Source organism: Giraffa tippelskirchi, chromosome 13, assembly GCF_054371585.1.
Source record: "Giraffa tippelskirchi isolate mGirTip1 chromosome 13, T2T-mGirTip1v1.2.pri, whole genome shotgun sequence".
In the NCBI taxonomy this organism is placed as follows: Eukaryota; Metazoa; Chordata; class Mammalia; order Artiodactyla; family Giraffidae; genus Giraffa; species Giraffa tippelskirchi.
Genome location: NC_137287.1, coordinates 106,002,295 through 106,030,085, shown reverse-complemented (window position 1 = coordinate 106,030,085; position 27,791 = coordinate 106,002,295). Strand labels below are relative to the sequence as shown.

The 27,791-nt window shown below is 47.9% G+C and overlaps 1 protein-coding gene across 4 annotated transcripts; it reads left to right on the top strand.

Moving 5' to 3' along the window:
* The first annotated feature begins 445 nt into the window (after positions 1–445).
* Positions 446–27,609, top strand: GGT7 (gamma-glutamyltransferase 7). 4 transcript variants are annotated; one of them, XM_081559895.1, is made up of 15 exons: positions 446–639; positions 5,829–6,064; positions 6,428–6,579; positions 8,044–8,161; positions 9,030–9,097; positions 9,312–9,385; positions 9,959–10,155; positions 12,034–12,121; positions 13,675–13,802; positions 13,972–14,060; positions 16,728–16,877; positions 16,997–17,114; positions 17,880–18,017; positions 19,972–20,071; positions 27,135–27,609. In XM_081559895.1, exons 1-15 carry the CDS (start codon positions 471–473, stop codon positions 27,362–27,364), a joined length of 2,055 nt encoding a protein of 684 aa, XP_081416021.1. In that variant the 5' UTR covers positions 446–470; the 3' UTR covers positions 27,365–27,609. The 4 variants fall into 4 exon arrangements, with proteins under 4 accessions (XP_081416021.1, XP_081416023.1, XP_081416024.1 ...); XM_081559897.1 differs by lacking the exon at positions 27,135–27,609 and adding an exon at positions 23,851–24,605 and having other exon boundaries at positions 13,711–13,802; XM_081559898.1 differs by lacking the exon at positions 27,135–27,609 and adding an exon at positions 23,851–24,605 and having other exon boundaries at positions 19,972–20,064.
* The last annotated feature ends 182 nt before the right edge of the window (positions 27,610–27,791 follow it).

Sequence of the window (27,791 nt, the reverse complement as noted above, 5' to 3'; positions counted from 1 at the left end):
TTGGCATCAGAGACAGCATCTGGGGTCGACGAGAGGTTTGCGGTCAGTGAACCGGACTGCGAGCCGATGAGGGAGCCTGGAGTTTGCGGAGGTTTCTAGCTCAAACTGGAAGGAAAAAAGGATTTGGAACCTGGGCTGCGTGAGGTGCCCCGAGCCACTAAGGTCGCGCTTACTGCGTGCTCTTCCCCTCCTGACTCCCCACGGCGCGACCCCGATCGTCCTCCAGCCTCTGCATCCACACCCTCAGCCCGACCTACGCGCCGGGTGCAGGCTGATAGATAACGCTAAGCAGGAGGGGGCATGTCAAATCCCGACACCTCCAGGGTCAGGGTTTGAGGCGCCCCCTCCCGGCCGTCCAGGAGCTCAGGCCCCGCCCTCCTCCTCCCCCGGCCCCCCCCATCCTCACCCCCGCCCGGCCCCCGCCGCAGCACTTCCGGCAGGCGCTGCGCTGCTGGGGGGCGCGGGCGAGGATGGCGGCGGAGAACGAGGCCAGTCAGGAGAGCGCCCTGGGCGCCTACTCGCCGGTGGACTACATGAGCATCACCAGCTTCCCGAGGCTGCCGGAGGATGAGCCGGCGCCCGCGGTCCCTCTGAGGGGCCGCAAGGACGAGGATGCCTTCCTGGGAGACCCGGATACCGGTGAGGCCCGCTGGCCCCATCCCTGCCCCCTGAGACGTCTCTGGTCCTCCTTCATCTGCGTGGAGCATCACCTCCAGCTCCAGCTCCCTAATTCCTTCCCTTCCTCCTGGACCTCGCCCTTCACCTCCCTTGTCTCTGTTAATTTTCTGGTGTGGTTGGGGATGCATCTCGGCCTTGGAGGCTTAGGATGCGACAAGGGAGAAGGATGTCGGGGACTGCAGTAGAAGGGGTTGGGGTTACCCCTTGGGAAGAACTAACTAATAAGGAAGGAATGTCGGAGGGGAGTTCCTAAGGAACAGTTGTGATCACCCAGCAGAGGATTTTCTCTAGTCACAGAGAACAGGATAGGAGAAATCAAGCCAGAGACTGCAGCAGGATGGATGGAGGCTAGGTCTTGAGAAGAACTTCCCCACAGCCAGGGACTGTGGGAAGGAAAGACCATGAGAAGAAACTGAGACTCTCTTTATGTCCAGGGTGGGGTAATGAGAATATGACTCTCAGCAGGAGGAGTGAATGATGAGTATTGGGAGACAGGGGGATGGACTGTATGACCTCTCAAAGTCCTTGGGGACCGGAGCACCTTCACTGCCCTGTGGATACCTCATCCTGCCCAGAGCAGTGGATCAGGCCAGAAGGTTAGTAAGGTACCCTTCCCCCTAGCAAGCAGGCTCCAGAATTTTACTGTATTATCTTCAGTGCCCTATAGAAACTGCAAGAGGTGGGAATAGGGAGGGAGGAGACGGGACTTGGGGGAGACCTGGGGTTGAGAGCTCTCTGAGCAGTTTTTCCCTAATGCTCTCTCTCCTGTCCATGTGGCTCAGCTCTGTCCTCCCCTCCATTTTTCATTCTCCACCCCCCACCATCCCTCATTCCCTCAACGTCACTTCCTGGCATTAGAGCATCCTTCTGCTTCACTCTCTCTTCCTCTCAGTGCCTGCACTTGAGCCCTGTCCCTTACCAGCCTGGCAGATTCTCCTTCTCTGGCCCAGCCCTCTCTAGCCTGGCCCTTCTGTAGCTACTCCTAGGCTGACAACCACCAATTCTTCCCCCCTCCACAACTCTCTAGTCACCTGGCTCTGACTAGCAGCCCTTGTCAACCTAACTAGATTGTAGCCTATGTGGAAGGGATTTGAGAAGACCATGGGGAGGCTTATGCCCATCACATGTCAAAGCTGCAGATTAAAACTTCTTTTCTAAAGGGAGTATCCCTGGAATCAGGAGGAAGCGAGAGAGAAGTGGGAGGATATGTCCTGGTGGATACCAGGACTGAAACCAGGCTCTTTATATAGGAGTCAAGAATACCACTCCTGGTCCCAGCACTGCCCCAACTCACTGTGTGACTATGGGCACACATAACCTGACCTGGGCCTTAGTTTCTTCTTCCAGCTCAAAACTGGGAATGCCTATCTCCCAATCTAGAGATTGGAAATCCCTGATATGTTTTATCCTTCTTTCCTATGAATGTCTTAGCATTTGTCAACTCTGGTGATTATTTGTGTGACTTTTGATTACAAGCCCTATGAGGATGGGATCATGGCTGTCTTGTTCACCATCCTTTATGCACCATCCAGCACAGTGCTAATCTCTCAGCAAAAATTGTTGAAGAAATAAATGAATGGAAAGAGAAGATCTCAAGATGAAAGAATGGCAGGGGAGGGAGTTCTCAAACCTCAGGGAGTTCCTTGAGGAGTTAATAGAGGTTCTGCCCACAACTGTACAAAAATCCAGCAAAGATCACGGTCACTGGAGTTTCTGGGAACCTGCTCCTTAGGCCAAGTTGTGTGCTGAGGTTCCAAGGACCTTGCCATCCTGCCTGTATAGCCATGTCTCCTGTCACTATTTCCAAGCCCCAAGGCTCCTCTAAATCAGTGGGACCACCCTGCTGGCTAACATGTCCTCCTATGTTCTCAATCTGCTGGTGCCACCGGGTGGCACTGCTCCATCCTCTTATGCAGGACTTTGGTTGTGCCCACCTAGTCTCTAGCCTGCTGTTTCCCAGAACCAAGTGTCAGGCACCTCGCACCAGGCTGTGTGGGTAACAGAGCTAGACAGTGACCACTCCAAGACTGGGGAGAACTTTCTTTGCTCTTTTATGAGTTCCAGGCCATGTATTCTTCTCTTTCCTAGACATCTGCCTCTAGATGTCCTGCAAGTCCTTCACCTTCAGCATGTTCCGTGCTGTACTCATCATCTCTTCCCCATACACCTGTTCTTCCCCCAATGTCACTCTCAGTTAATGACACTGCCGTTCACCCAGTCCCCAAGGTAGAAGCCCCAGAGCTACCCATGGTTCTCTCTCTTCCTCTCGTTTCTAGATGGTGATCAGATGCTCTCAGTCCCCCTCCTAAGTATCTTCCAAATTCCATCTCACCGTCCCTGACCTCACCACTGTAGACTAAGCTGCCATCCTCTTTGATCTGTATTACCCATAGGCTTCTAGCTATTCGTCCTGCTTCATTCCGTCTTCCCCACCCCTCCCAACTCAATCCATCCACCACCTCCCATTTCTGATCATGTCACTCCCTATTTCAAAAATCTTCAGTGATTCTCCCCTGAAGGGAATAAGCAAGCCAGATATGATCCCAGTCTCCTGCTAAGCTCTCCCTCCTGAATTCTAGCAAATAAACTATTTTAGGGTTCGTTTCTTATGTGCTGTGCTGTGCTAAGTCACTTCAGTCATGTCTGACTCTTTTTGACCCTATGGACTGTAACTTGCCAGGCTCCTTTGTCCATGGGATTCTCCAGGCAATAATACTGGAATGGGTTGCCATGTCTTCCTCCAGAGGATCTTCCCAACCCAGGGATTGCGTCTCTTACACCTTCTGCATTGGCAGGCAGGTTCTTTACCACCAGCATCACCTGGGAAGCCCATCGTCTCTCATAAACCCAGCTAAAACTGAGAATGTTACTGGGTAGCATAACTGAAAAGTTCAGGATATAGGGCTTCAGGCATAGCTGCAATGAAGTACTTGAAAAAGAATTGGCTTTTCTCCATCTTTTGCTTTGCGTTCATTTTTGTGGGCTTCATCTTCAGAAAGCCTCTCATCTTGTGGGGGTAAGATGCCCCCAGCAGTAACGGGCTTACATCTTACCATCTTAGAAACCTAGACAGAAAGAAAGTCTTTGTCTTTCCCAGTATGCTAGCAAGCAACAACAACAACAAAAAAAACACACAAAAAAACAACCCCAGAGTCTGAGTATCATTGGTGCTGTTGTTGGTCACATGCATCTGAACCAATCACTGTACTGAGGTCCCTGTTCTGATTGGCTAGACCTAGGTTATATACTCACTCTGGTCAGGAGGAGGGAATGAGGAATGAGAGGGGAATTGGTGTTCTCTAAAAGAAAATTGAATGAGGGATGGTGTCTAAGCAAATAAAAATTAGATGCCTACTAAGCCAACTGCCTTTCAGATAACTCCTGCTGTTGTCCCACAAATTCAGAATAGCCAAAAGTTAAACTCATTCTTCTTCCTCTGAAAGACTTGTTTCTTCTGGTCCCAAACTAGCCTTTTCCCAGTGTCTTGCTGTTGTCCTTACACATCAGTAAAATCAATGGTATTGTCTCCCCACCACTTAACACAGTTGGTACTTAGTAAATATTTTTATTGAATAAATGGAACATGATATTCACTTATATATTTATATTATATGTTCATTATATTATATATTCATATATTATATATATTTATATTACATATTCATAACAAATGATTGGTAGAATAAGAAGACTTGAATATATCTAACTGTGATGGGGCCACAGCACCTTTATCTTCTGGCTCATCATATCTGATTGGAAAAACAGATTTAAGGACAAGTGCCTGGAAATATAAACTTGAATTAGCATATAAAGTCCATTTTTGAGGATAGAACTGGCCCCTGATGCCATGTGGAGCAATGGAAAAGAGGTTTTCAAGTTATACAGACTCTTGATTCTGCTGTTTATTTTTTACTCTAAGCAGGCAGTATCACCTTCTTCAGCCCCCGTTTACTCTTCTGTATAATGGAGAGAGTGGGCTCTCAGAAAGTTATGGGAGTGGAGGGAATGTATACAAAGTTCCTAATATAGTTAGCATCAATAAATATAAGTTCAAAACCCTTTCCTTCATTTGAAACCTCTAGGAGACAAGGAGAGTTCTGGATCCACAGTGGGAATTTTACACGTTTGTTGAGTGAATTCCAGTTTTATTTACAGACTTTGGTGTTGGTGCTAAGGGTTGGAAGCAAACATGATCGACTGAGTTGTTGTTGTTGTTGTTTAGTCACCAAGTTGTGTCCAACTCTTTGTGACCCCATGGACTGTAGCCCGTAAGGCTCCTCTGTCCTTGGGATTTTCCAGGCAAGAATACGGAAGTGGGTTGCCATTTCCTCCTCCAGGAGATCTTCCGGACCTAGAAGGGACTGAACCCGCATCTCTTGCATCTCCTGCATTGGCAGGTGAATTCTTTACCACTGTGCCACCTGAGAAGCCTGCAAACAAACACACACACACACACACACACACACACATTCTTTTCCATCATGGTTTATCACGGAATATTGAATATAGTTCTCTATGTTATACAGTAGGACCTTGTCATCCTTCTTTTTCTTCAGAGTACCTGCCACAACTTGTAATGATATACTCCTTTGTCTACTTGTTTATTATCTTCTTTCCACTGGTCTTCAAAACCCATAAGGACAGAAACTGTTCCTTTCCCCTAGCACTTAGCATGGGACCAGACAAACAGCAGACCCTCCATATTTGTTGAACGAACGGATGGATGGATCGATCAGGGAAACATGGTTAGAAGTCAAGGCCTGTCCACTAGGTTCATGGAGCTGCCTCGTGGCCTAGAAAGCTGGGCCCCAGCTAGGGCAGGATCTGGTTTCCAGGGAGAGCCCAACCCCCGCCTCTCCAGGAAGTCTTCTCAGCGCCAGATCCTGGGTCCCAGGCAATTTGGCTTAGGGACCGGAGGGAATCCAGCCGCCCTGCTGCCCAGCTGCGGGGTCCTAGTCTTTTTCAAGCTGGGACCACTCCCTACCCCCACTTCGCCCTCCCTGGGGTGCCCCGGAGAGACGCTGAAAGGGGGGCAGTGCTGTCTAGTGGTGTCTGTTTGACCCGGGCGGAGAGAGGGGAGGGCGACGCAGAATAGCCCCGCCGGGCCAGGTGAGAGGTGCCCAGACAGACCCCCGGCCCGCCGCCCGCAGACCCTGACTCCTTCCTGAAGTCGGCGCGGCTGCAGCGGCTGCCTTCGTCGTCGTCGGAGATGGGCAGCCAGGACGGGTCGCCGCTGCGAGAGACGCGCAAAGATCCGTTCTCCGCGGCGGCGTCAGAGTGCTCCTGCCGCCAGGATGGGCTCACGGTGATCGTCACGGCCTGTCTCACCTTTGCCACCGGGGTCACCGTGGCGCTTATCATGCAGATCTACTTCGGGGACCCCCAGGTGAGGGGGGGGGATCGGAGAGGGAGCGGAGAGAACCAGGGGAGGAGGGGTGAGGAAGCGATGGGGGAGACCGTGGGAACCGAGGACGGGCTTGACTGATGGAAGGGGGTCAGCAAATAGAAAGGGGAGAGGGCGGTGACTTGCGAGGAGGAAGGTCTCAAGGGAGGGGCTCCTGGGCGTGAGGGGGGACAGAGCTCACAGAAGGGAACGGATCGGGTCGGAGGCAGACTCGTAGGCAAAAGTCTTGGGGATAAAAGGCAGGTCTCCCATCCCCAACCTCTGTTGGAGGTCCTGGGGTTAGTGGAGGTGCCTTAGGGAGGTGGGGGGTTCCTACTGTCCCACCTAGTTCCCTGTCCCTTCCAGATCTTTCACCAGGGCGCTGTGGTGACTGATGCCGCCCGCTGCACATCGCTGGGCATCGAGGTGCTCAGTAAACAAGGATCCTCCGTGGACGCGGCTGTCGCAGCGGCGCTGTGTTTGGGGATCGTGGCTCCTCACAGTTCTGGTCTGGGCGGGTAAGAAGCTCCCAGCTGTCAGGGTTGGGGTGCCCCAGGGCTACTTCTGTCTCTTGGTCTATCATCCTCATGTGGGAGGTCTAGTTTGAGCAGAGGGGAGACAGCCCCAAATCCTTTTGTTTGCTCTTTTCTACACCCAATCTTACTCCCTTGTCTTTTCATGGAGTCAGAGGAGGTGTTTTTCTTTAACTGGGAAAATGACTTCATAAAACTATAACCTGAGTTATACATTTGGGAGTATGCTGTCATTAATTAAGGCTGTGATCCTTAAACTTTTAGGATTTACAGATCCTTAAAACAAATCCCTGTGAGTCTGATGAAAGCAATGAATCCTCTATCCTCCAAAAATATACCCCCTGGTGCGTGCATGCATGCTCATTCGCTTCAGTCATGTTCTTGCGACCCTATGGACTATAGCCCTTCAGGCTCCTCTGTCCATGGGGATTCTCCAGACAAGAATGCTGGGGTGGGTTGCCATGCCCTCCTCCAATGATCTTCCTGACCCAGGGATGGAACCCACGACTCTTATTAATCTCCTGCTTTGGCAGGTGGGTTCTTTACCACTAGCGCCACCTGGGAAGCCCCTACTCCAGGGTAAAACCTCCTAAAACAGAGATGATAAACTGGCCATCCACGAGCCACACCCAGCACACAGCCTGGTTTGGTTTGCACCCTTGAATTTTTAAAAATTTGTTTGCTAATATTAAAAAATTGAGAATTTTCATAAAAATCTAGATTTCTAATATTTATTGGACAGTCAGGAGACCTGATAACACTGGGCCTACATTCTCATGTGGCTGCAATTATCTGGAGCTGAATAGAAGCTGTTTCCCATGATGGGGCTTGTACTGTCCACTTGGCCATAGTTCCTACCACTCCCTTTTGTTTATCTGTCCTGCTTTCTCTATTACATGAGTTGGCTGCAAACCAGTTATCTCAGATGTAACCCCCATCTCAGATGGAAACAAACCATAGAAAAGGGACAGGCTGACTAAGTCCATATCTTGGCTCCTGCAAGACCAGCCATCCAGGCCCTAACTTTTGTGGACAGTCTGTGCTTACATAACTCAGTCCTGGGAGAGGGAGCAAGGCCATACCGCAGAGGCAGGTGCAGGAAGCTGGCAGGGGTCCAGCTTGGTGGGGTAAGGGGAAATGGAGGAGGAGGAGGAGTAGAATGTCCTGTTCTCCCAATCTCTAGGTTTTCCCTAATCAGGGATTAAAGTCTCCAGTAACAGGCGGAAGAGGTCCATAGAATCTGGGTTCCCAAACCCCTTGATTTCACTACCCATCCTGGACAGGTAGCTCAGGCTCTGAATCCCTGCTGGAGAGGGAGCTCAGACCCCTGACTCCAGATGACAAACTGACACTACTGCCATCACCATGGGGGAGGTTGAGGAATGGCAGGTTAATGGTTCAGAGGAGTGGCATCTTATCGTCACCCTCCCCCTTCTGTGTCTCTCCTAGTGGGGGAGTGATGCTGGTACATGACATCCGACGAAATAAGAGCCACCTAATTGATTTCCGGGAGTCCGCACCTGGGGCTCTCAGGGAAGAGGCCCTGCAGAGATCCTGGGAGACCAAGGTGGGGACCCTGATGAGAAGGGTGGGGGGGGTGTCTCCCTTTACTGCCCTCTGCTAACCCCAGCATTACTTTGCTGAATATTTACTATGGAGACAAGGAAAATAGTTGAGCAGGATGATCTCAGGCTATGAGAGAGATAGGCAGCCCCCCAAAATAAAATAATGCACCAAAAAATCTGAGTGATTGATAAAAGGCAGTACAATAACACCTGACTCTGGCAGCCTTGCCTATCTGGCACATAAGAAGGAAGAAGAAAGGCCACTGGGTAGTCTGAGATGTCACAAAATAACTGCATTATCACTCACACATCTCATGCTGAGGCTGTTGTCAGTGACTTTCCCAGTCCCTGACATATTGGAAGATTATAGAGAAACTGCTGGAAGCAAACCCACTATCTACTGAGTGCAAAGGAGGAAATAGAATAACTTGGAGAAATAGATATTTAGTGCAGTAGCAAAAGCCCAACACACCCCTGAATTATCACAATTTAGAGTAATGGTGATGTGATAATGAAAAGGTTAAATGAAGGTCCCTTGTCCACTGTTCTAAAAGACAAGAGTAGGTATAATCCAATATAGACAGGTTTCCATCTAAATTATTGTCTCGGCCCTTAAAAGGGTTTGCTTAATTTATAAATCTCTCAGTTATAATAGAGAAAGGAGGCCTTTCTGCATTTACTGATAGGAAATTACGGAGATGGGAGGAATGCATGCTGGGGACAGCTTGTCCCTCCTCTGGGATACTTGGCCTGTGTCTCTCCCCTGTGCCAGCCCCCCATCCCTGGCTTGGGGCTCTGCGGAGTTCAGCCCAGCACCCCCCCTTCCAGTGACCTGGTCTCCTCTCTCCCTCACCTGCCCGCCTTGCCCAGCCCGGGCTCTTGGTGGGGGTTCCCGGAATGGTGAAGGGGCTGCATGAAGCTCACCAGCTCTATGGCAGGTAAGGATTCTCCCCCTGGGGACCAGGGACCCCTGCCTGCATTCCTCCTTGGGTGGCCTTCTCCTATCTTCCTGGATTCTCCCCTTCCCAACTTCCCCCTCCTAATATCCCCTACGGTTGCCAGGACTCTGCTTCCCAGGAACCCCCCTCCCCCCCAGGACCCCTCTTCCTTCCCTCAGGACCTCCTCCACCCCCTGCTCTCCGGCTCCCCCAGGCTGCCATGGTCCCAAGTCCTGGCCTTTGCAGCAGCTGTGGCCCAAGATGGCTTCAACGTGACCCATGATCTAGGTCAGTGGGGCCTGGGGGTGGAGGGAAAGGCATGAGGTTGATGGAGAGGGGAGAGGAAACCTCTATGATTTCGGTCCGAAGCCAGGAAGTGCCTCTCTTCCGACTGGCTCCTCAGACCCCCCTATCCACACCACTGGTACCTCCACTGTGTGTGTGTGTGTGTGTGTGTGTGTGTGTGTGTGTGTGTGTGTTCAGTTGCTTCAGTCATGTCGGACTCTTTGCAGCCCCATGGACTGTAAGCCACCAGTCTCCTCTGTCATGGGATTCTCCAGGCAAGAATACTGGAATGGGTTGCCATTCCCTTCTCCAGGGGATTTTCCCAACCCAGGGATCCAACCCGTGTCTCTTGCCTGTCCTGCATTGGCAGGCAGATTCCTTACCACTGGGCAATATCTCAGAGAGGGAGTCTCAAATCAGGGGATCTGGGAGGGGTTCATATACAGCCCACCTCCTCCATAACAGGCTTCCGGAGGGTCCTGAGGCCTTAGGGCCGACCTCTCAGCCCTCATCCACCCTACCTGTTACGCGTTTAGTCCTGACGCCCCCAGCCTAGCTGCGTGTCCTTGCCCGCAGCCCAAGCCCTAGCTGAACAGCCGCCACCCAACGCGTCTGACCGCTTCCGTGAAACGTTCCTGCCGATGGGCCACCCGCCACTACCTGGCTCGTTGCTGCGTCGGCCTGACCTGGCAGCGGTGCTGGAGGTGCTCGGCACCTACGGCCCCGCTGCCTTCTACGCAGGTGGCAACCTCACGCTGGAGATGGTGGCCGAGGTAAGCGCCCGTAGCACGCCCGCAACCCCCGCCCTGCCTCGGAGGACCCTACTTTAAGGAAGTCCTCTTTCCCCTTGCTTCCTGCTTTCTTTCTACATGTATTTACTGGGGATTCCATGCACTTGAAATTCTAGAATAGACACAACTAACCTCAGAATCAGATCAGTGGTTTGGGGATTGGAGGAGTTGACTGGGATGAGGTACAAAGAACCTCCCAGGGTGATGAGAATATTTTGTCTTGATTGAGAGGGGTACCTTTGAGCTCCCCAGTGTTGGGCCCAACCTGTACAGTGGGCTGTCCTGGCCCTCCCAGGCCTAGTGGGGACCCAGGATCAGCCTCAGCTTCCCTGAGCCCACAGTCCCACCCTGCTCCCTGGGTTTTCTAGGGAGAGACACAGTCTTCACTGGTGACTCTCAGGATTAGGGAAGATTGACACAAGGACTTACCAACCTACTCCAAAGAGTCTTAGTCTGAAGCAGTAATGGGTTCTGAGAACGATTGCTGATAGTTCAAAAGCACCAATGGAAAATTATGTTCGAGATAAGGATTCACGGACCAACTGAGTGATTCTCTCATTTGTGCATTGGGAGTGGGAATTAAACAGGTCCATCATTCATTCTACATTCATGGAGCACATGCTCTGTGCCAGCCTCAGTGCTGGACACTGGCATTATGGATGTGGTGATAGACACCCATCTCAAATGGATTTCCCTGGAAAGCCCAGCAGAGTACTGGCTTTAGATCTCCTGGGCCCAGGGGCTCCACCCACACTTGATCAGTCTCTCTTTTTTTTCTGTCTCACAACTCTACTTTCCTCTATTTGAAGTCACTCTCTGTCAGATTCTTTCCACAGCTGCTCTTCAGCAGCCATCCTTCTAGCAAGCCATCCCAGAGAAAGAGCCTTCTCACTCCAGTAGTTCTAGCAAAGCCTCAAGGTTAGGTCTCATTGGCCCATCATGGGTCTATTCCCAAACCAATCACAGTGGCATGGAAAAGAAATGCCCTGATTAGCCAGACCTGGGTCTCATATCCTCTCCTGGTGGTGGAGAAAGGAATGAACAAAATTCTAACAAAAGACCATCAGAGCTTTCCCACAGTTGAGTTTATTAACTTACCAGATGAAGCCAAGAAATTCAATGTGCAGGTCACTGAGGGTAGTTTAGAAGTCAGAGGTTTCAAGTTCTAAAAAATTACTTAAAAAAAAAAAAAGCAGGGGATTCCTAGTGGTTATGCTAATTTAGGATTAAAAAATAGCATGTTGGATAGAATGAGCGCATGGGTTTGTACAAGATTGGATCATTGGTCAGTGGAGTGCTCAGTTATGTCCAGTAAGGGCTGTTCTTGCCAGGGTCATCCATAGTTCTTGATTTTGGAGTGACTTCAGTTGATTGTAGTGAAATGCAGAATTCAGTTTTGATATCTCCTAGGCAAGTGCTGCCGTAAGTGGAAAATCTTTCTTCTACATAGGCAGGGGGCAGTATGTGCAAAGACATAGAGTCACGAGTCCAGCACCTGCAGGTCACTCTGGTTGCTGTAGAGAGCTCATTTGGGAGCAGCAGGACGTGAAGTGGGAGAGGTAGGCAGGGGCCCGGTCACAAAGGGCCTTGGATGCCAGGCTAAGGAGGTCATTCATAGATCGTATCTAGCACAACACCTGGCACATACTGGGTGCTTATCGTTAGTGCTTTTTCCCTTTCCTTTTTCCTCACGTACCCACAGCTGATAGGGTTCCCAAAGGTCATGATGGGAATTGCAGAAGACACAAAAATTGTAAGCATTTGATCTGTGTGTGATCCAAACATATACCTTAAGCTAAAGTGCATGCTCCCAGTGTGGTGTGTGACTCACGGTGGTGGGGGTCATTCTCTCCTCTCCAGGCTCAGCACGCAGGGGGCGTCATAACTGAGGAGGACTTCAGCAACTACAGTGCCCTCTTGGAGAAGCCTGTGTGTGGCGTGTACAGAGGTGACCTCTCCCCCAGCTCCCAGGGTCCCCACTGAGGAGAAGCCTCCCATTCCATGGCCATATCCTTTTGGCCTAGTGGCTCCTCCCCATTTCACAAGAGAGAAACTGAGGCAATGAGCTGCCTAAGCAGCCAACCGTTGAAGCAAGCCAGAGCCAGCCTACCTTCTGAAGTAGTCGTGGGGTCAGTTACCCCAAATATTTAGGAGATGGAGAGGGAGGTCTGGTCAAAGGCTGAAGTCTAGGGTTTGGGGTTCTGGCCATAGGTTTTCTTGATTTGGGTTCTGTGTTGCCTCAGCCCCCTCCCCAGCCCCTCTCTCACTGCCTGTACTTCCTAAGATGAGTCCTTAAGACCAGTATCCATCTTAGCTTCATGTTAGAACAAACTCTTCAAGACAGTCAGAGGCCCACCTCCTCATTGTGCTAAAAGGAAACTGAGGCCCTAGAGAGGAAAGGAACTAAACCTACCAAACTCAAAACCAATGAGGAACCCAAAAAGTTAAGCTTATGACATGGGTGAACTCCATGTTTGTTGAACCCAAAGTGGTGGGCTCCTGGCTTCCTCAGAAGGGCCTCGGGCCTTCTCTCCTCAGGAGACCCGGATCACCTCAAGCTCCAGCAGAGGCTGCTTCTGTGTTCAGGTTTCCAGGCCTCAATCTCTTAGGCCTGATTCCTCTGCCAGAAGGGGTGGAATATTGAGCAATGGATGAGCGTAGCCTTGGAGCCAGAAGACCTGGTTTTGGGTACCAGCTGTACCATTCACCTTAAACAAGCCACTCCCACTTTGAGCCTTGTTTCTTTCCTTAAAAGGGAGATAATAATAGTGCCTGCCTCTCAGGATACCATGAGGAGTTGATGAGATGATGTTGGAAGTTGCCCTGAACAGAGTGGGCACTGAATGTGCATATCTGATTTCCATTTGCCCTCCCCAGACTAGGTTCTCTTGGCAATGCCAGTACCTTGAGTACTCTGGGCTCTCCTTACCTCTTATAACCTTGGACCAGCTGCCTCATTTTACAGTTTCCTCATCTGTAAAATGGGGATGATAACAGTACCTGTTATAAGGATTAAATGAGTTAATTAATGTAAGTGGTATTTGTCAGGTATTATTATTCCTTTGATATCCAAACATCTAATAACAGAGACCTCAGATTGGAAGAGAAATTTGCTATTTCCAAGAAGTTTAAAGAGTAAGACCAGCAGGGGCCCTGAATAATATCCTGACCTGAGAGAGGAGCTGAAAGGAGACATATGGTAGACCAGAAGTCTGGACATCTGAATACCTGTCCCTGTTCTGCAATGGACTACAGTGTGACTCTGGGCAAATCACTGTTTTCCTGAGCCTCAGTTTCCTCTTAAAGAAGAGGAAACAAAAGACAAACATTCTGGCCCAGCCCTTGACTCACCATGTGAACTTGGGTGCACCCCTTTGCCTCTCAATGTAGTTTCCCTATCTGATGAGGAGGTTCAGTGCAGTGGTCTCAAGTCTGTGTGATGGTGGGATGTGGAGATGCCTTGACCCCTCCCCTGCCATCGGTCATTTCCTGTCCTTTCAGGCCACCTGGTTCTCAGCCCCCGACCCCCACACACAGGCCCTGCCCTCATCAGTGCTCTCAACATCCTCGAGGGCTTCAATCTCACCAGCCTGGTATCCCGGGAGCAGGCTCTTCACTGGGTGGCAGAGGTAAGGCTGACACCTTCGCTCCACCTGGGTCTGGAGACACAGGAGTGGGGGTTGGAGTGCTGCCATAAGGCCTGACTAAATCACCTCAAAGTTTCCTCACACAGGAAGATCCTGGTGTGGGTGCTGGGAGGGGCTTGGCAGCCTCTTCACACCCCTGCTCTGTTTACAGACCCTGAAGATTGCATTAGCTCTGGCCAGCAGACTGGGAGATCCCATCTACGATTCTACCATCACTGAGAGCATGGATGACATGCTCAGGTGGGTCCCCAGGAGCAGGACCCTGAGTACTGCAGAGGTGGTAGCAGGTGTGGGGAAAGAATCAGGTGAAGCAGCTGGTGGAACAGTAAAGCCAATGTCAATGTCAATGTCCCAAGTCAATGTCAGCTCAACCCCAGCTCACAGTGTGGCACTAGTCGCCTCACTGTGTGTCTCAGTTTTCCCATCTGTACAACAAGGTGGTCTACTTCATACAGCTCTCAAATTTTTTTTGACCCCAGTGAGCGAAAGTCACTCAGTTGTGTCCGACTCTTTGCGACCCTGTGGACAGTAGCCCATGAGGCTCCTCTGTCTATGGTTTCTCCAAGCCAGAATACTGGAGTGGGCAGCCGTTCCCTTCTCCAGTGGATGCTCCCAATCCAGGGATCGAATCCAGGTCTTACACATTGCAGGAGGATTCTTTACCATCTGAGCCACCAGGGAAGCCCTTTGGCCCCAGAGGGCACCTATATGGACCCAGCTGTTCCTTCTTTGGAGTGGAAAAAGAAAGTAATGAAAAAGACCCCCCAAGCAAATATTGGAGGTGGTGGGGATTTTGATTAAATTGTACCTACGTTAGCAATGTAACATAGTAAGATTGTGGGCTCTAGTCGGACAGCCCCAGTACAAATCCAAGTCTTAACCATCCACTAGCTATGCAGCCTTTGGCAAGTCATTTAAACTCTCTAAGTCTGAGTTTCTACAAGGGCCTGACAATAGTGGTGTCAACTTTGGGACTTCTCTTGTGGTCCAGGGAAGTCCACTGGACTTCCAATTAAGGTTGGAATAAAGATTCCAATTAAGTCCGATCTCAATTAATCTTCAGGAGAAGGCAATGGCACCCCACTCCAGTACCCTTGCCTGGAAAATCCCATGGACGGAGGAGCCTGGTAGGCTACAGTCCATGGGGTTGCTAAGAGTCGTACACAACTGAGCGACTTCACTTTCACTTTTCCCTTTCATGCACTGGAGAAGGAAATGGCAACCCACTCCAGTATTCTTGCCTGGAGAATCCCAGGGACGGCGGAGCCTGGTGGGCTGCCGTCTATGGGGTCGCACAGAGGTGGACACGACTGAAGCGACTTAGCAGCAGCAGCAGCAGCAATTAATCTTCCAGTTAAGATTCCACTTTTCCAATGCAGGAGGTACAGGTTCAGTCCCTGGTTGAGGAACTAAGATTCCAAATGTAAATTAGTAAAAATATAGAAAATTTTAATTTTTAAAAAATTTTAAAGTGGTGCCAACCTTATGAGGTCATGGTGAAGAATAAACAAGATCATACATGCAAAGTGCTTAGACAGTTGTCTGGCACATAATAAATATTCAACAAATATCATTGTTGTTATCAATTGATAATAGGGGTAAGATTGATTACTATTTAACTCCTACTATAATGAACTTAAAGGCTAGCTAAAGGGAAAATCAGAAGCCAAAAATATAGTTCATGTCAATTTATACTGGTACTCAAACAACCCTCTATGAATTAGGTTGGAAATGATGAGGCTAAATAAACAGCTAATAATTAAATAGCAGAGACAGCAGCAACCAAAAATTATAACCAGTTCAAGACCACAAGGATAAAGCCTAAAAACCAAGCCTCCTCCCACCCCACCCCCAAACCACTTGAAACAAAACCCTCCATACCTTCTCTGTGTGCCCACCAGCCCTCATGGTTGAAAACCGAATGAATGTCTTCCGTAATCCTTGGTAACTTGTTTTTCTCTAATCAGAATAACTGACTAACCATTACCAGGTAAGAAACCTTCAGTCGAACTTTAAAAAGTGAAGAATTACATGTTCTCAAGATCAATGCAAATTTAACTCTAAAATACACACACACACACACACACACACACACACATACACCTATATTAAATTAATTGAACTGATTTATCCAGTAATTAGTTATTAATGTGCCAAGTCCTTGTGTGCCTTGGGGAAAAATTCTAATAGCAAGTAAACATCCCTGTATACAAAACCTTCCTCTGACTAAACTCTTAATAAAACTTTAGTTCTGGACTGCAAACACTAAGTTAAATGAATTCAGTTTGTTCATTCAAAACAAATCTTTTCTGATCATCCCTTATGTTCCAGGTACTTTCATAGAAAGGATTAAATGAATCATTGAGTAACTAAAAGATTTGATTTAAACAGGAAATAAACTAAACGTTGACTCTAGAAGAAAACCTGCGCTGTGCTAAGTCGATTCAGTCGTGTCTGACTCTTTGCGACCCTATGGGTTGTAGCTCGCCAGGCTCCTCTGTCCATGGGATTCTCCAGGCAAGAATACTGGAGTGGATTGCCATGCCTTCCTCCAGGGAATCTTCCCAACCCAGGGATCGAACCCGCATCTTATACATCTCTTGCATTGGCAGGCGGGTTCTTTACCACTAGTGCCACCTGGGAAGAAGGAGCTTTTCTTCTTTTTTCCAGAAAAACCTGAACAACATTTAAATAATTCATTCAATTCAATAACTATTTCCTGTTTATTTGCTATTTGCCAGGAATAAGTGAACTTCTGCTCTCACAGACCTAACAGTTCAGTAGTGGGGCAGGGCTGGGGGAAGCAGGTTTTAATCAAATAATTGCACAAAGAGACTTCACAAAGTGTGGTAGGTGGGGGTAACGAGTGCCCAGTGTGTGTTCATCTCTTACTTTTTATCTTTTCAGCAAAGTGGAGGCTGCCTACTTCCGGGGCCAGATCAATGACTCCCAGACAGCCCCTGTCCCGCTCCTGCCCATCTATGAGCTCAATGGGGCTCCCACAGCTGCCCAGGTGTTGATCATGGGCCCTGACGACTTCATTGTGGCCATGGTCAGGTATGCTGGCTCAGACTCAGAACCTGGCACAAGGGATGATCGGGACCAGGAAGGAGGTGGGGGTTGGGCAGGAGTGAGGGCAGGCTCAGGGCTCACCTGGCCCTGACCTTGGTCCCCAGCTCCCTGAACAGACCCTTTGGCAGCGGCCTCATCACCCCCTCGGGTATCCTGCTCAACAGCCAGATGCTGGACTTCTCTTGGCCCAACAGGACTGCTAACCACCCTGCACCCAGCCTGGTAGGGCTTCACTTCCCTTCTCCCCTGGGGACCCTGAGATCTAGGTAGAAGGTGCAGTGGCATGACTGCCCCTCCCTCCCCACTTCTTCTAGGAAATTATATTATCAAGAAAAACAGCTAAACAAGGTATCCACTTCCTCCCCAGCCCAAGTCCAGGGCTTAGAGCCTGATGGATCCCAGGAAACCTCATCCCATTCTGCCACCGTCTCACTGTGTGACCCGGGGAAAATCTTGTCCCCTCTCTGGGCCTCAGTTTCTTCACCTACTGTACAGTGAGGATATTGGCCACCTTTGGATACATTGGGTACTTTGCAGAATTAGCAGTCTATGACTGTGTGATGCTGAGCACTGAAGGGGCCCTGAAGAGGGACCCAAAGAGAAAAGAGGTATCAATTATTATCTGTTGTGAGAGCAGTGTTCTTAGCATCCTGCGGGCTGGGTCCCAGCAGGATAAAGACAGATAGAGATGCGCAGCGTGGGGATGAATCTGTTCCTTCTCATGGTCCTCTTTCTGGGCTTGATCCCTCTCCCACCACCCATGGTAGCCCCCTAGCAGCCCCATAGTTCAGGAGATCCATTATCTACCTTGGTTATCCAAGGACCCTGCCCATTTCACAGACAGCAAACTGTGGCCTGGGACTGGGCGGTCTCCATGAAAACAGGGGCTGTGGAAGATTCAGCAGAGGGAGAGATGTTGGAAGAGTGGTGAAGTAAGCCTTTCCTGTCTCGTTCCACCTCTTATTCCCCTGTGATCTCTGACAACAGGAGAACTCGGTGCAGCCAGGGAAGCGGCCACTGTCTTTCCTGCTGCCCACTGTGGTCCGGCCAGCAGAAGGACTCTGTGGGACCTACCTCGCCCTGGGGGCCAATGGAGCTGCCCGAGGCCTCAGCGGCCTGACACAGGTGAGGTTCCCCCAGGTAGGCCTTTCATGGCCAGGAGTCAAGCTGTGACCTGGGCTGTGGATGCCCCTCGTGCCTCTGACTTGTTCTCATCTCTTGTTTATTTATTTTGGGGGGCTTCCCCGGTAGCTCAGCAGTAAAGAATCCGCCTGCAATGCAGGAGATGCAGGAGATGCGGGCTCGATCCCTGGGTGGAGAAGATCCCCTGGAGGAGGGAACAGCTACTCACTTCAGTATTCTTGCCGCAAGTATCCCATGGACAGAAGGGCCTGGCAGGCTACAGTCTATGGGGTTGCAAAGAGTTGGACACAACTGAAGCAACTAAGCACATTTATTTTTGGCTGTGCTGGGTCCTTGCTGCTGTGTGCAGGATTTCCTTAGTTGCAGCAAGCAGGGGCCACTCTTCCCTGTGGTGTGTGGGCCTCTCACTGCAGTGGCCTCCTTTGCTGCAGAGCACGGGCTCTAGGCATTGGCTTCAGTAGTTGCAGCTCTCCAGCTGCAGAGCACATGCTCAGTAGCTGTGGCACACTGCCTTAGTTGAATGCGGAATCTCCTCGACCAGGGATCGAACCAGTGTCCCTTGCGTTGGCAGATGGATTCTCAACTACCGGACCACCAGGAAAGTCCCTGTCTTCATCTCTTAACTCACACAGCAAACATGGGCTGGGGTTGCTTTGTGGCAGTCCCCTCCTGAGTGCTGGGGACATGAACTACATCATTCTTAGTAAAAATGGAGCCCTGAAGCTCTATGTCATCCCAGATTTCAGGGAAATCGCAGGGTCAGTAGAATTGAGAGGTCAGATAGCATCTGGGCTGCCTGAGTTCTGTCAACATCAAGTCCCATTGTGCCTCTAGTCAATATCCGAATAACAAGCAGCCCTCTTCAGGGTCTGATTTTGAAAGGGAGGGCCTGCTCCCTTCTAAAACATCTCACTACAGTTCATGAATGTCTTGTGCATCTGTTTTATGTGCCAGACCTGTACTTTGGCAGATGATGAGTTAACAAACCTGGGCTTTGGAATTAGACCTCTCTGGGGCCCAGCCTAAGTGCTGCCAATTTCCAACTGTGTGGTGTTGGGGAATTCACTTAACTTCTCTGAATCTCAGTCTCATCTGTAAAATGGAGATAATAACCAACAGCTAACATTCATGGAGCTTTTACCAAGTGACAGGCAGTGTTACATGTGTTAACCTTATAACCTTCCCAGCTTTGGGAGGAATCCTTACTTCTGTTTCATAGATGAGGAAACTGAGGCCCAAAGAAGTTAAGTTCAATTTAGTAAGAATGGGCAGGCAAGTAGGGGAAGAAGGTGGGATGAATTGAGAGAGTAGCACTGATATATATATACATACTGCTCTATGTAAAACACTGGGAGGGCTCAGCTTGGTGCTCTGTGATGACTTAGAGGGGTGGGATGGGGGGAAGGAGGCTCAAGAGGGACGGGATATACATATACTTACAGCTGATTCACGTTGTTGTACAGCAGAAACTAACACAACATTGTAAAGCAATCATCCTCCAATCTAAATTAAAAAAAAAGGATGGGCAGGCAATTTGATTGCAGAGCCTACTCACACTTCCAACCCCAAAGCTTTAAGTATCTGCACGTAGTGTACTTTAGACCACTCCCATCTATTAGCCCTCTCTTGGCCAAGAAGAAGGGAGGAGACCCGCAGCTTGTATTAAAGGAAACTGGGTGCTAGTGGTGCCTCTTCCCTAGCTCTTTCCAAACTCTGGAATGAATCCCTTTTCTTCTCTGGCCCTTGGTTTCCCCTCTGTGAAATGGAGACGGTCATCACAGGCCTGCCTGTCTTCTGGGGCTGTTCAGAAACTCAGATGACACCCCTGGTGTAAATGTTTCAAATACTAAGGAGTCTCGACTAGTGGCGAGGGCTGTGGAGGCCTGAACCTACACCTCTGGGACAGCCCTGACTTCTGCTCCTTGGCTGCCTGCAGGTACTGCTGAACGTCCTGACTTTGAACCAGAACCTGAGTGACAGCCTGGCCCGTGGTCGCCTGCACCCGGACCTGCAGACCAACCTCCTGCAGGTGGACAGTGAGTGAAGAGCAAAGGTCCCATGGGGTGGGCACAGGGCAGGGTGGAGAAAGGGGCTCCTCCCAAGGGTGCCCCTTCCCCGACCGGCACCAACTCCCTGCCAGTGAAAGTCAGGTTTCTTTCAACCAACTCCTATCAGAACAGTAAAAGGTCTGGGAATTGAAATCTATCCTGCCATTTCCTGTCTGTGGCCTTGCAAAATGCAGGTCTCCACTCTGAGCCTTCGTTTTCTCATTTGTAAAATAAGATATAGTTGTTCATTTTGCAAACTGTTCATTCAACAGTTGTACTGAATACCTACTGTGTGCCAGGTATTATCCTAGGTGCTGGGGACACTTCATTTACAGTCTTACAGGAAAATAAGTAAAGAAACATGAAAAAGTGAAATAAATTCTCTGCAGAGCATTAAAACAGGATGATATATATGACTGACTCCATGACTGGGGAAGCTTTCTCTTTGGTGACATTTAAGCTGAGATCTGAAGAGTGGGAAAGAGGCTACCAGGCGAAGAACTGTGGCAGGAATATAGGCCAAGGGAACAAATGCAAAGAACTCACTGCAGGAATGGACTTGGTGGTTTAGGAGTAGAAAGGAAACCAGGGTGAGTGAGGGTGAGATAAGATCAGAGAAGCAGGCAGGGGCCAGATCAAAGACTTTACAGATTATGGTGAGGAGACAGACTTTCCTCTAAGAAGGATGGGTGCTTAATTTTGGACCCCACTTAATTTCATAACTGGGGAAGTATGTGTACCTTTGAGAAATTTTTATTAGAACAATGTATTATGCTAGTCCAAAAGGGATACAGAATTGAATGAGACATGGTCCTTGCTTCTTCAATCTCCCCATTTTACAGATAAAAAAACTAATGCTCACAGAGGTTATTAATTAGTCAAAGGCAAACCAATAAATGGCAGAACCGATATCAGATACATGCCAAAGACAGTTTTTTACTGCATGGCTCTTGATATCTCCTGGACTGAAGCATGTTAGAAGCCACAGACCCTCAGTAGTTACACCCTGTAGTTGGCCAATGTCCCTTGGATCCCAGCTGAGGGTAATGAGGTCAATTCCTTGAAAATGAATATTGCTCAACTACTATCTTCTGGTCTCTATCAAGTGTAAAGCTCTGTGCTAAGTTACTGTGGGGGTGAGGGGTGCTCATCCCAGCCCTCCCTGAAAGGACACACAAGTCTAAGGATATGGAGAATGGAGGCTTGGTGAAGGGAAAGTTCACATACTTGAGGGCTTTGGAAGGCTTTATGGACGAGGTAACAACTAGCTGGGCCTTGATGTATGAGCTGAAATTTGGCATGTGGAGGTAAAGAACATTCTGAACCAGGGGGAGGGGGTACACCTTGGGCAAAGACAGAAAAAAATGGTTCAGGGAGCAGCCAAGAGGCCAGCTGAACTAGAGACATGGTTTCCCAAACTTCAGAATTTATCCAGTACCTTCATGACTTTTGCCACATTTGCACACCATTTAAAGCATTATTTACATAATGTGTGTCTACAAATGGACTTCCCTTTTCACCTAAGTGTATTTTAAAAGTAAATCTTATAACCACAAATGGAAAAATGGCATCATTTGCCACAAACAGATGGTAAACAGCTATAAAAATAATCAAAATTTTTAGGTTTTAGTTAGATGTTTTTGCCCACAGATGGTTCTGAGGTCTGCTCTCTCTTAAAGAAAAAGATTAGAAATGTTAGAGACTAGACTGGGATGTGGTCCTTTCCATTATCGAAAGGACTGAAAGTGAACCCCAAAGGGAATATGTTTCCAACTTGGTGATGTAATGTTATTTAACGTGTGTCTTTATCTCAAGAAGTACCCCCAAATCATCCCATTTGGGGAAATAAGAAGATCAGATTTTTGTTGAGCAGTGGGAGGGGAAGATACACGGCATACCACGAAGGTTCATGTTAAGAAGTATGGACTTTATCTAGTTGAGCAGGGGACGAATATGACTTGATTTGTTTTATGTAGGGAAGGTGGATTGAAAGGAGGAGAACTTAAGTCGGAGAAACACAAGATAGCAGCTGGGATAATGGTCCATGCAAGAGATGATGAAGACCTGAACTTATGCAGGAGAGTGAGATTGATTTGTTCATTTATCCATTAAATTTTAAACATTTACTTTGTCCTCACTCTGTCCTAGGCAATGGGGATCAATAGTGAGCAAGACGGCATTCTTGCCTCCAAAAAACTTGTTTTTTAGTAAAGGAAGACACAGTAAATTCATAAACAAGATGCAGGTGGCAGTAAGTACTTTGAAAGAAAATAAAGCAAAGTAAAGATGATAGGGGCTGCTGTTTTAGATGGTGGTCAGGAAAGTTCTTGAAAACTTGAATGAAGTATGAGAGCCAGTTCTGTGATTATTTAGTAGGAGAGCATTGTAGGCAGAGAGAATAGCAGATGCAAAGGCTCTGAAGTAGGAGCATGTTTGACTTACTTGAGGGATGGCAAGGAGGCCAGCTTTCCTGGTAGCTCAGACAGTAAAGAATCTGCCTGAAATGCTGGGGACCCAGGTTCAATCTCCGGGTCAGGAAGATCCCCTGGAGAAGGGAATAGCTACCCACTCCAGTATTCTCGCCTAGAGAATTCCATGGATCGATGAGCCTAGCAGGCTACAGTCCTTGGGGTTGCAAAGAGTCGGACACGACTGAGTGACTAATACTTATTTACTTAAGGAGGCTAGAGCAGAGTTAAGCAAGGAAGAGAGTGAAAGGAAGTGAGAAGAGGAGTTTAAAGAAATGCGAGTTTCCTGATAATGTTTGGCCTTAGACACTTTGGTGAGGATTTTGGATTTCATTCTAAGAATCATCAAAATTGTTGGAAGGTTTTGAGCAGGGGAAGTGACGTGGTCTGATTAATGGCCGCTATGTGAATAGGCTGTAGGGAAGCAGGACTGGAAGTACAAAGACCAGTTAGTGGACTGTTTGGTAATGTTGGCAAGTAATGATGGCAGCTCGGCCTAGGCAGATGGAATGAAGATCCCCAAAGCCAAGCCCTTTTTCCAATATTATTGATCACTTACTATATTCAGGGCTCTGAGTTTTGTGCTTTGTGTGTATTATCTGCTTTAGTCCCTGTAACAACTTTATGTGGTAAGTTCTCAGATAATACCCATTTTGTACATGAGGAAACTGAGGCTCAGAGAGGTAACACAGTTTGCCCGAGGTCACACAGCTCGTTAGAGCCAGTGCTCTAAACCAGTGGTCCCCAGCCTTTTTGGCACCAGGGACCAGTTTCATAGAAGACAATTTTCCCATGGACTAGAGTGGCTGGGAGATGATCTGGGGATGACTCGAGCACATTACATTTATTGTGCACTTTATTTCTAAAGCTTCCCTGAGAGCTCAGTTGGTAAAGAATCCGCCTGCAATGCAAGAGACCCCGGTTCAATTCCTGGATTGGGAAGATCTCCTGGAGAAGGGATAGGCTACCCACTCCAGTATACTTGGGCTTCCCTTGTGGCTCAGCTGGTAAAGAATTCCCCTGCAATGCAGGAGACCTGGGTTCACTCCCTGGGTCGGGCAGATCTCCTGGAGAAGGGAAAGGCTACCCACTCCAGTATTCTGGGATGGAGAATTCCATGGACTATATAGTTCATGGGATTGCAAAGAGTTGGACACAACTGAGCGACTTTTGCTTTCACTTTATTTCTAATCTAATGCCACTGCTGATCTGACAAGGAGGTGCCAGTCCACGGCCCGGAGGTTGGGGATCCCTGCTCTAAACTCTCTGAATGTGTGTATGTTGGGGAATGGTTTTCAGGTGAGTTCACAGAGGAAGAGATTGAGTTCCTGGAAGCCAGGGGTCACCACGTGGAGAAGGTAGATGTCTTATCCTGGGTCCATGGCAGCCGGAGAACCAATAACTTCATTATCGGTGTGAAGGACCCTCGGAGCCCAGATGCAGCCGGAGCTACCATCCTGTAGAGCAGCGGGGTGGGGCGGGAGTCTCTGCTCCCTGCCTTTGCATGTTCCTAGAGTCCCTCCTCCTCCCAGGTTTGGTCTCAGAGGGACCCCAGGGATGCCCCAGATCAGGGGCCAGAGGGGATGCTTAGCAAACCCTATCCCAGAGTAACAGGAAAATTCTCCATCTGGAGGCCTATGGTGGTGGCAGTGGTGGTGGCAGTGGTGGTGGCAGTGTCCACAGGACCTTGAGGAGTCAGACTGTCTGTCTGTCTCCTTTCCCTCAGCCATGCAGGCCCTGAGCTTAGGGATGTGCTTGTAAACCCTTTTCAAGAGTCCTCACAACCCCAACATTGCCAGTTGGGCCTGATCTGACCTTGTCTTCCAGCTCCTTTCTCTTATCCCCAGCCTCATTTCTTAAATGACTAGGACTTTTTTTTTTTTTTTAATGGACTATCCTAGGGAAGCGAGCAGGGGAGGGCTCTTCTCCTCCTCCCATCAGGTTGAGGTGGGGGCCTTACTCTGGGGGGCCCCAGGGTGTGGGGTAGGGGTGGGGGTGGGGACCAGCTCAGGGGCTCATTTGCAAAAGGGAATTAAAGAAAGAATATTGCTTAACCATGGCTCTGACTTATGTTTCATTGTGCTGGGAGGGGATGAGAGAGGAGACCTTGGCTCACCTTATTGCAGTAGCCCTGACTCCAGGGCAAGCTGGAATGAACTTTGTGGAGGTCATAACAATATCTGCCATCTATCCAAGACTGCTTCCCAGGTGGCGCTAATCGTAAAAAAACCCGCGTGCTAATGCAGGAGATTAAGAGACGTGAGTTCAGTCCCTGGGTCAGGAAGATCCCCTGAAGAAGGGCATGGCAACCCATTCCAGTTTTCTTGCCTGGAGAATCCCATGGACAGAGGAACCTGGTGGGCTACAGTCCATGGGGTCACAAAGAGTCAGACACGACTGACTTAACATGTAGCAGGCATCCAAGACTAACGCTAATAAAAATAATTATAATGATAGAATCGATGAACACTTACTGTGTACCAGGCTGTATGCTAAATGCTTTATGTGGATAATATTAATTACATTATAAATCTTCATTTCAGACTTCACGAGGTTGGTACTAATATTATTCCCATTTTACAGATGGCAAAAAAGAAGTTAAGGAACTAGTTTAATGTTCCTCCTGTATTAAATGAAAGAACTGGGATTCAGTTTCAGGATATTGAACTCCTAATATATGCTCTTAACCATTTGAATATCTACTAGGTAAACTGTTTGTTATAAAGCATACTTTACACAGTATATATCAGATAATAAATACCTTTTACAGATTATATCATTCATGCATGAATGTTATCTACCCATTATGTTACAGGTACTTTGTTAAGCACTGGAGATTCAGGATTGAAAAAAAAAACAGACAATTTTTTGTGTGTGGATTTGCAGTCTATAGGGGAAGTCAAATGTTAAATAAATATAATTTATTTATTTAACCCAGATAATTAGGGTAATTGCCATCATGATACGATCTATGAGGAAAGCTATGAGGAAGTACAACAGGTAAGGTAACTTCGTTCTGTTTTGGAGTGGGATCAGCTTCCTCCAGATAATGAGATGAGGAAGATCGACAGAAAATATTAGATGCGGGGTGTGGGGATGTCATTTTAGGCAAAGAGAACAGTAAATACAAAAGTGCCATGGTGAAGAGGTGAAAGAACACCAGTGTACTCTTCCTAGAGCAGGGGTCAGTCAACAAACTTTTTCTGCAAAGAGCCACACATGAATATTTCAGTCTTTCAAGCCATCTGGTCCTTATAGTAATTACTCATCTTTGCTGTTATAGTGCAAAAGCAGGCATAGACAATAGGTAAACAGATGGCTGTGGCTGTATTCCATAAAACTTTATTTTAGAAAAACAGGGCCCAATTTGGCCTAAGGACAATAGTTTGTCAACATACTGAGAGAATGAAAGTATATGATGAAACTGTTAAGGTAGGCACAACATTCTTATGAGGCTGATACTAATTTCTCCATTTTATGGATGTGGAAATTGTGGTTCAGAGACATGAAGTTACTTGTCCAAGGTCACCCAGCTGATAGTTGGGAGATCCATGATATAAAAGCAGTTTGTTTGACTCCGAAGATCATGTCCCTCTCTTCTTTGAAAAAAACTTTATTACTTTATCTGATTACATATGTAGCAGTCATTCAAATATCAAACATTTCATAAACATATAATATAAATGATCCATGCCCTCAAAATCTCAACTTTTCAAAAATCTCACTGTTCCTCACATATTCCTCCAACTCCTCCAAAAATCTCACACATTCCTCCAACTACTTTTTTCTGTAGCTATCACATACATCATTGTTCTATTTATTTATTTTTTAAATAATATTTTATTTATTTGGCTGAGTGGGTCTTAGTTGTGGCATGTAGGATCTGGTTCCCTGACGAGGGCTCAAACTTGGCCCCCTGCATTGAGAGCTTGGAGTCTTAACCACTGGACCACCAGGGAAGTCCCTCACTGTTCTTTTTAAAAGTAAAAATGGGATTGTATTAGTCACAGTGTCTACAACATCTTTTTTTTTTTTTCACTTACCTATATAACATGGACATTTTTTCATGTCAATATCAAGATACATAGATTTACCTGATAATTTATAATGATTCATCATAGTTCATTAAACATTTTAACTGGTTTCCTATTGATGGATATTTGGGTGGTTTCCAATGCAGCTTTGACTATCCTTGCCCTGATATCTTTAAGTGCTTGAGTAACACCTGTGGTCATACCAACTCTCCTACCCTGATGTTACAGGACCTTCCATGCAGCAGGTTTTTGGGGGTTACATGGGTATCTTGGGGTTATTTTATTTCTTAAATATACAAATAATGATAGGACAGCTTTGAATAAAAGATTTGTCAAGTGGAACAATTCTTATTTATCAAAGCAAGATTCTGATATCTTGGAAAGTCTGTTTTCTCAGTATATGAAATATCATTTTATTCCATGAATATTTCCTTACGTGTCTACTCTGTGCCATGCACTGCCTGATGCACTTGGAACACCGAAGAGGAAGACAAACAAGGTCCTTGTTCGCCTGGACATTATTTTCTTAATTATTTTTACTTTATTCAGGTTTTACTCTCTTGATCTACCATCAGTTCAGTTCAGCCTCTCAGTCATGTCCGACTGTTTGTGACCCCATGAACCTCAGCATGCCAGGCCTCCCTATCCATCACCAACTGCTGGAGTCCACCCAAACCCGTGTCCATCGAGTCGGTGATGCCATCCAACCATCTCATCCTCTGTCGTCCCCTTCTCCACCTGCCCTCGATCTTTCCCAGCATCAGGATCTTTTCAAATGAGTCAGCTCTTCGCATCAGATGGCCAAAGTATTGGAGTTGCAGCTTCAACATCAGTCCTTCCAATGAACACCCAGGACTGATCTCCTTTAGGATGGACTGGTTGGATCTCCTTGCAGTCCAAGAGACTCTCAAGAGTCCTCTCCAACACCACAGTTCAAAATAGAAAGCATAAATTTACCTCATACTGAGAAGCTAACTCTGCTGACTATGAAATAAAGAAAAAATAAACTTGGAAATTTAAAGAATTTTTATGATATTCTCTCCAACCTAAAATAACTCCCGGATATACCCATTTGCTCCTTAAGTTGGGTATTTTAGGTATTTCCTTCATATCTTAGTCAAGATATGAAGCTTCCTGACTTCAAAACTTACTATACGACAAAGTTACAGGAATCAAAACAGTGTGCTACCGGCAGGAGGATGAATA

Coding starts and splice junctions, on each gene's coding strand:
- GGT7 (XM_081559895.1), top strand. CDS start 471: ATGGCGGCGGAGAACGAGGCCAGTCAGGAGAGCGCCCTGGGCGCCTAC. Junction 6,065..6,427: donor TCTACTTCGGGGACCCCCAG/GTGAGGGGGGGG, acceptor TGTCCCTTCCAG/ATCTTTCACCAGGGCGCTGT. Junction 20,072..27,134: donor CAACCTCCTGCAGGTGGACA/GTGAGTGAAGAG, acceptor TACTTTATTCAG/GTTTTACTCTCTTGATCTAC.